This window comes from Eptatretus burgeri, chromosome 24 (genome assembly GCF_056783735.1).
Source record: "Eptatretus burgeri isolate ZD-2024b chromosome 24, Ebu_testis_v1, whole genome shotgun sequence".
NCBI lineage: Eukaryota > Metazoa > Chordata > Myxini > Myxiniformes > Myxinidae > Eptatretus > Eptatretus burgeri.
Window position 1 is genome coordinate 1,401,023 of NC_140984.1, and position 7,634 is coordinate 1,408,656.

A 7,634-nucleotide genomic window follows, 5' to 3' on the forward strand; every position below is an offset into this window, starting at 1 on the left:
TTTGTCTCCGGACAGCTTGGCTCTGGACGTGTCCGGACGGGAGTTTGTCTTGTGTCCAGTTATCTTGGTTCCGGATGTGTCTGGTGGGTTTTGTCTCCTGACATGTCCGGGCACCATTTGTCTCTGGGCCGTGTTTATAGTGTGACCGTTGACGGGTAGAACATGGATTTCAGACATTATTTTGTTTCCATCTTCATTGTTATTCCAGGCAGAATCATTTCGATGAGACGGTGTGGATTGTAATTAAGGTTCATCACCCGTCTGCCTTCCCGACCTCTCTATCCTCACACTGTCTTCCCTTCCCACACTCCGCCTTGCTCCCCTCCCTCTCTCTCCTCACAGTCTTCCCTTCCCACACTCCGCCTCGCTGCCCTCCCCTTCTCTCCCACACTGTCTTCCCTTCCCACACTCCACCTCGCTCCCCTCCCTCTCTCACCTCACACTGTCTTCCCTTCCCACACTCCACCTCGCTCCCCTCCCCCTCTCTCCTCACACTGTCTTCCCTTCCCACACTCCACTTCGCTCCACTCCCTCTCTCTCCTCACACTGTCTTCCCTTCCCACACTCCACCTCGCTCCCCTCCCTCTCTCACCTCACACTGTCTACCCTTCCCACACTCCACTTCGCTCCCCTCCCCCTCTCTCCTCACATTGTCTTCCCTTCCCACACTCCACCTGGCTCCCCTCCCCCTCTCTCCTCACACTGTCTTCCCTTCCCACACTCCACCTCGCTCCCCTCCCCCTCTCTCCTCACACTGTCTTCACTTTCCACACTCCACCTCGCTCCCCTCCCTCTCTCTCTCACAATGTCTTCCCTTCCCACACTCCACCTCGCTCCCCTCCCCCTCTCTCCTCACACTGTCTTCCCTTCCCACACTCCGCCTCGCTCCCCTCCCTCTCTTCTCACACTGTCTTCCCTTCCCACACTCCACCTCGCACCCCTCCCTCTCCTCACACTGTCTTCCCTTCCCACACTCCACCTCGCTCCCCTCTCCCTCTCTCCTCACACTGTCTTCCCTTCCCACACTCCGCCTCGCTCCCCTCCCTCTCTTCTCACACTGTCTTCCCTTCCCACACTCCACCTCGCATCCCTCCCTCTCTCTCTCCTCACACTGTCTTCCCTTCCCACACTCCACCTCGCTCCCCTCCCTCTCTCCTCACACTGTCTTCCCTTCCCACACTCTGCCTCGCTCCCCTCTCCCTCTCTCCTCACACTGTCTTCCCTTCCCACACTCCACCTCGCACCCCTCCCTCTCCTCTCACACTGTCTTCCCTTCCCACACTCCACCTCGCTCCCCTCCCCCTCTCTCCACACTGTCTTCCGTTCCCACACTCCGCCTCGCTCCCCTCCCCTCTCTCCTCACACTGTCTTCCCTTCCCACACTCCACCTCGCTCCCCTCCCCCTCTCTCCTCACACTGTCTTCCCTTCCCACACTCCGCCCTCGCTCCCTCTCCCTCTCTTCTCACACTGTCTTCCCTTCCCACACTCCACCTCGCTCCCCTCTCCCTCTCTCCTCACACTGTCTTCCCTTCCCACACTCCACCTCGCTCCTCTCCCTCTCCCTCTCTCCTCACACTGTCTTCCCTTCCCACACTCCACCTCGCTCCCCTCCCCCTCTCTCCTCACACTCTCTTCCCTTCCCACACTCCACCTCGCTCCCCTCCCCCTCTCTCCTCACACTGTCTTCCCTTCCCACACTCCGCCTCGCTCCCCTCCCTCTCTTCTCACACTGTCTTCCCTTCCCACACTCCACCTCGCTCCCCTCCCCCTCTCCTCACACTGTCTTCCCTTCCCACACTCCACCTCGCTCCCCTCCCCCTCTCTTCTCACACTGTCTTCCCTTCCCACACTCCACCTCGCTCCCCTCTCCCTCTCTCCTCACACTGTCTTCCCTTCCCACACTCCGCCTCGCTCCCTTCCCTCCTCTCCCCCTCCCTTGCCTCCCTCCTCTCTCTCCCCCTCCCTTTCCTCCCTCCTCTCTCCCCCCCTCCCTTGCCTCCCTCCTCTCTCCCCCCCTTTCCTCCCTGTAGTATCCCAGTCACCCAAAGGACAGCTGGTATTTGCGAGTAAATAAATAAATAACGGATTTCCATTGCCGGACGAACCTCCAAATCGCCATGCACGGGACAGATGGCGCCAAACACGACGAACATGATGATATTTTAAAAACTTCTGGACGACTCATGACGAAACTCGGTGGATGAGTTGGTTCGGTGAGAACAATCCGATCCGATGTTGTTTCAGGTCCGAATCCAGATCCGGACTCTATCAGTGAATACAAAACGTAAACCCGTTCAGCCTGACGGACGTGTACGTTCCGCCGATGACCGTGATCGTTTCACCTTGCGTCCTGTGACGACAATTTGCTTTGTGCCAAAAGGAATTTTTTTTTCGAGCGGTGTATAAGCGCGGCAGCGTTCAGAAGGTCGACTTCCTGTTAATCTAAATTGCTTCCATTAAATAATGTTGAGACGAGTTAAAAGCTGTGTCGTACATTGATGCCGTGTTGCTGTTGAGAAAATAATTAAACTTTTACCACGATACAGGGTGACGGTCGACTTTGTCCGGTGTGAGGAAAGGAGGATTACCTCAGGCTTTCGTGTGTTGTGCGTGAGGAAGAAGAAGATTCTGCCCGTTTCGTCACGTTTTCGTGTGTTGTGCGTGGGGAAGAAGAAGATTCTGCCCGTTTCGTCACGTTTTCGTGTGTTGTGCGTGGGGAAGAAGAAGATTCTGCCCGTGGCGGGGAAAGGCCTGCTTGCTTCATCGTGAGGTGTTTACTCCATTTTATCTCTCTTGTTCGACAGCATTTGATGTTTTCGTTTTAATATGGAATAGGCAAAGTCGAGAAGCGAACGTAGAATTCTTCTTACATTCGCTTCTGACTTTACCTATAACTTGTTGACAACTGTATACACAATTACCGGTTACTTCGGCCTGGATTCGGGATCAGCGATCAAACAATGTAAATCACGATTAAAAATTATTTTTTGATGATGCGGGAGATATCTTTATTAAAATCAGTGGAGGAAATATACACCATGTCTGATATTATTTGGGTCTTTCAGGTCTCCGACGATGCCTTTATCTCCCGGCATGCATCATTCTCCATGACAAAAACCGGAAACAAAAAAAAAAACCGGAAACAAAAAAAACCGGAAGCAAAAAAAAAACCGGAAGCAAAATGGTCATGGGCAACGACACGGATTCACAATTGCCAGGGGTATTGTGTTGTTGTTGTTTCCTATTCTCTCATGTGCACGCGTTAAGTAATATTCACAAGATAGAAATAAAACCCGATCGTGTTTATACACCGCACATCGTTGAAAAAAAACCGGAAGCAAAACGTCATATCCAACGACACGGATTCCAAATAGCCAGGGGTATTGTGTTGTTGTTGTTGTTGTTGTTTCCTATTCTCTCATGTCCACGCGTTAAGTATGAAGCTCACTGCGTTCGCTATAGTGAACCCGAGCGGATGGATACAGAAGCAAACTCTCAGAAAAGGGGAAACTGGAAATTTGGAACGAGGGGCGAGGGTTGGGGAGGGGTGAGGGGAGGTTAACGAGGGTCGAAAAGGTCATGAAGGAAGGAGAACGGTGAAATGGTGATCTTTTATTTAAACCTTGAAACGATGAAAATATTGTCATCCGAGGTGATGGACGTGTTTCGATTGGGAAAACGATCGGGTGGGCGTCGTGTGAAGATTCATCTTCCTGGTTCTTAGGAAATGGAATGAGTGGGGAACGTTGTGAAGGAATTAATAAATCGTTCGCATTGAGGGGAACTGCAATGTCAGGAGTGACGAGGATGTGGAAACACGAAGGTGGAAGCACGGCGGAGCGGTGCGGAGCCCATGGACGCCTTGGGATTTGTGATCATTTATCGAACAACAAGAGAGAGACGAAATGAAACACACGAGGTTCACGTTTTCATGTTGTAATGTTGTTATTTTCCTCAAAGGTCTCGTCTTGCTCGCCTTGTCCCACACCCGACCCGTCCACCAAGCTCCGTCCCAATCCATCCACAACTTTTTGAGGTTACAATCTCTCTCTCTCTCTCTCTCTCTCTCTCTCTCTCTCTCTCTCTCTCTCTCTCTCTCTCTCTCTCTCTCTCTCTCTCTCTCTCTCTCTCTCTCTCTCTCTCTCTCTCTCTCTCTCTCTCTCTCTCTCTCTCTCACAATCTCACAATCTCTCAACGATAAAGAATCGGTTCAATAATTATCGTATCCGGATCCGGATTCGGATCTTCACCAAAGTCGTCCTTCGGACACACCTGACCTGTCCACCAAGTTTTGTCCGAATCCGGTTCGAGGAGAAGCCTCGTCTGGGATCGACCCGTGTTTTTCGAGGGCCAGGAGGCGTCCAGGTAAAAAAAGGACAAAAGAGGACCACGTGGTCAAGTTGAAGACCCGACCCATCGCTGGCCCTGCTCGTTGTTGCCTCTTGTCTCCCTCCTGCTCTCTAACCCTCACACCGTTGTGATGAACGGGTCCACCCTGTGCATCAAAGAAAAGGGAAGTCCCACCTGCATCATTGTTGCGTCATGAAAGTGTTGTCTGTGTCGCAGAGTGGGTGAGGATTTGAGCTTTTATTCCTCATTACCTCCATCACCGAAGGTGAAGGACGTTGTTTTCACCCCCCCCCCCCTTTCTGTCTGTCTGTGTTCAGGATATCTCAAAAAGTTGTGGACGGATCCGGATGAAAATTTGTGGACAGGTCCGGTGTGTGACGGGGACGAACCGATTCGATTTTGGTGGATCCGAATCAGAATTCCGGATACGAGAGTTATTTAATTTTTTCCCGTGATTCTTCACCGTTGAGAGATCGGGCCAAACATGATATAGTTCTGTAGAGCACGATATCTCAAAAATGTATCGGGCCCGATACGTTCTTGTGGATCATGCATTACGTGGTGGAGGTGTGCGCTCTACCGAGTGCCTTTCTCGTTGTGTATAAGTTTGCTTTTTGTGTCTTTTGGACTCGCTTGGTTTGTTCCGTTATTTAGCGTCTTGTCGAGCCTCTTCCTTGTGTTTTTCACGATAGTAATAAATCCTTTAAACGGTAAGATCGCGTTTCAGCCATCTGCATTCCGTGTGGGTTTGCCATCATTTCAACTCAGTTGGACGACCATGGGAAATGTTAAAGTGAAGTAAATTTGAACGCAGTGCCTTGAAAGACTGCTTTGACCATCCCTCGGGACGAAAGGTCCCGGCTCTGAGCAATTCCGCAGTAACGGATATTCGGAAGTGCAAATATGGTTTTTGCCCAAGAAAGGTCATGCTGATAGTGAGACCCAGGAGTTTGAATGACTGAACTTCCTTGAGAATCGTTAAGATAGTAGACAGAAGGGTTTGCCAGACGGTCCTTTTGGAGAGAGAGAGAGAGAGAGAGAGAGAGAGAGAGAGAGAGAGAGAGAGAGAGAGAGAGAGAGAGACAGAGACAGAGAGAGAGAGAGAGAGAGAGAGAGAGAGAGAGAGAGAGAGAGAGAGAGAGAGAGAGATTTGTCAGATTTGAAGTGCTGTGCTTATGTTATCTTGTAAAATATCAGATTTCAGGGGATTCTGAAAGCATTTTAACATTTTAATAAAGCACATTCTGATCGTAAGATGATGCTGATGGTGTGGAATGGATAACTTATGCTGAAAATGCCGTTCTTCCTGTTTCTTTAGCACTTGGGCATGTCCGACATGAAGAAGCTTCTTGCCCTATTCTGGCTCACGTACCTTCGCGGTGCCGTGCTATTTCACGGGTACTGCTGCAACTGTCAGCACGACCATGCACGACGCTCGACTCCGCGACCCGTTGAAAACGTCACCCTTGGTTTGGATGAAAGGAGCCCAGGCGACCACCGGCATGATGCTCAAGGCCATGGAGACAATCCTCGACGCATCACTCACATTGAAGACAATGGCCACACGCAGACCGTTACCCCTTCGGCCGACGCTCACAAAGACACCCTTTCGGCAGCCAGTGCTTTTCATGGCAACCGTCCTCAAAACGAATCTTGGGAAGATGGTTCCCTGCACAGTAACACTGGTGATGACCATGCGCATGGCCGTTCGGATGAAGAAGATATCCGCAATGAGCAAAAACACCTCACCACCTCACCACCTCGTCGACCACCTCACCACGTTAACCGTCATCACCACCATCACCATGGATATCATGGTGAAGGACATGAGCATCGTGGTAATTACCATCATGGGAGCCTCGATCGAGACCTTTTACTTCATCATCATATTCGTCACAGATGCAGATCTGGAGATCAACCCGTAAACTGTGTGAGTCAAGGGCCAAAGAGCAATGAAACCAAAGAAGGGAACGGTGGGTATCACCAGAGTTCCCATCGACATGATGATAAAGTCATTGACAAGCCGGACATCAGGAAGGCCTCTCAAGTGGCACTCCTTGAGCACCGGTGCTATCTCCGATTGCTCTTCACACGTTATGGCTCGGAAGATGGAGGACTCAGCTTGAAAGGCCTGCAGAGACTCCTCAGTAGCCTGAGTCTGGGATTGCAACCTCAAAATCCACATGAACATAATCACACACATGGAAGCAATCATACACATGGCCACCACCATGACCATCACCACCACCACCATCACCACTATCAGCACCACCACCACCACGGTGCACATACTCTTCACAAACAAGTAAGTGGAAAGCTTGTATTTAAATAATGTGTTGCAGATCCATTTTGTTGAAGCTGTTTCTGAAAGTACTGTGACATCTTACCTTGCTCAGAATGAGGTTACTGCAGAAGAATGAGGTCTTGATGGTCTCTCGAACAATTGCGCCACCACACGTCGACTTTGACACGTGAAACAACCAATCCTTTGGCCGTCACAAACCAATATGCTCCCACAACCACAACGGTCGACATCATGAATATCCAGAGGGAGATTGCAAGGGATGGAGAGGGCAGAGGGTGCAAGACCAGAAATGAGGCAGAAGAAGACTGAGAGACCACTGACTTGCCGGCGATGGCAAGTGATAGGCCCATAATTTCAGCTTCATCACGAGAGAGTCCAATGATTTTGAAAGCTTTGGTTTCCATGGCGTCAAGCTGGGTAAGATGTGAGGCAGGTGAGCCAGCCCAGAGGAGAGAGCAGTTGTCCATCAAGCTGCGGATGAAAAGCTTGGAGGTGGATAGGAGCTCAGGTGTGTCAAGGAAGGACTTGGCACAACGGAGGATACCCAGTCGGCATCTGGCTTTGGAGGCCAACTATGAAATGTGGCTTGTCCAAGAGAGATGGCTGAGAGTGAGATCCAATAGTTTGGTGATTGAATGTCTTTGAGAGTGTTGTTGTGAAAGTAGATTGAAAGGTTTGCGGAATGGTCCTTTCGGAGAGAGAGAAAGAGAGAGAGAGAGAGAGAGAGAGAGAGAGAGAGAGAGAGAGAGAGAGAGAGAGAGAGAGAGAGAGAGACAGAGAGAGAGAGACAGAGAGAGAGAGAGAGAGAGAGAGAGAGAGAGAGAGAGAGAGAGAGAGAGAGAGAGAGAGAGAGAGAGAGAGAGAGAGAGAGAGAGAGAGAGAGAGAGAGAGAGAGAGAGAGAGAGAGAGAGAGAGAGAGAGAGAGAGAGAGAGAGAGAGAGAGAGAGAGAGAGAGAGAGAGAGAGAGAGAGAGAGAGA

The 7,634-nt window shown here is 50.7% G+C and overlaps 1 protein-coding gene across 2 annotated transcripts in view; it reads left to right on the forward strand.

Moving 5' to 3' along the window:
* Window positions 1-2,621: 2,621 nt before the first annotated feature.
* Window positions 2,622-7,634, forward strand: part of LOC147007866 (uncharacterized) — a 10,077-nt gene continuing 5,064 nt past the window's right edge. The window contains exons 1-2 of one of the 2 annotated variants that reach the window (XM_085866367.1): window positions 2,622-2,771; window positions 5,670-6,656. In XM_085866367.1, coding sequence (XP_085722493.1) covers window positions 5,679-6,656 — 978 coding nt within the window. In that variant the 5' untranslated portion in view covers window positions 2,622-2,771; window positions 5,670-5,678. Of the gene's footprint in view, window positions 2,772-3,906; window positions 4,038-5,669; window positions 6,657-7,634 lie in introns of those variants that run through there. The other variant, XM_085866368.1, reaches the window with a different exon arrangement.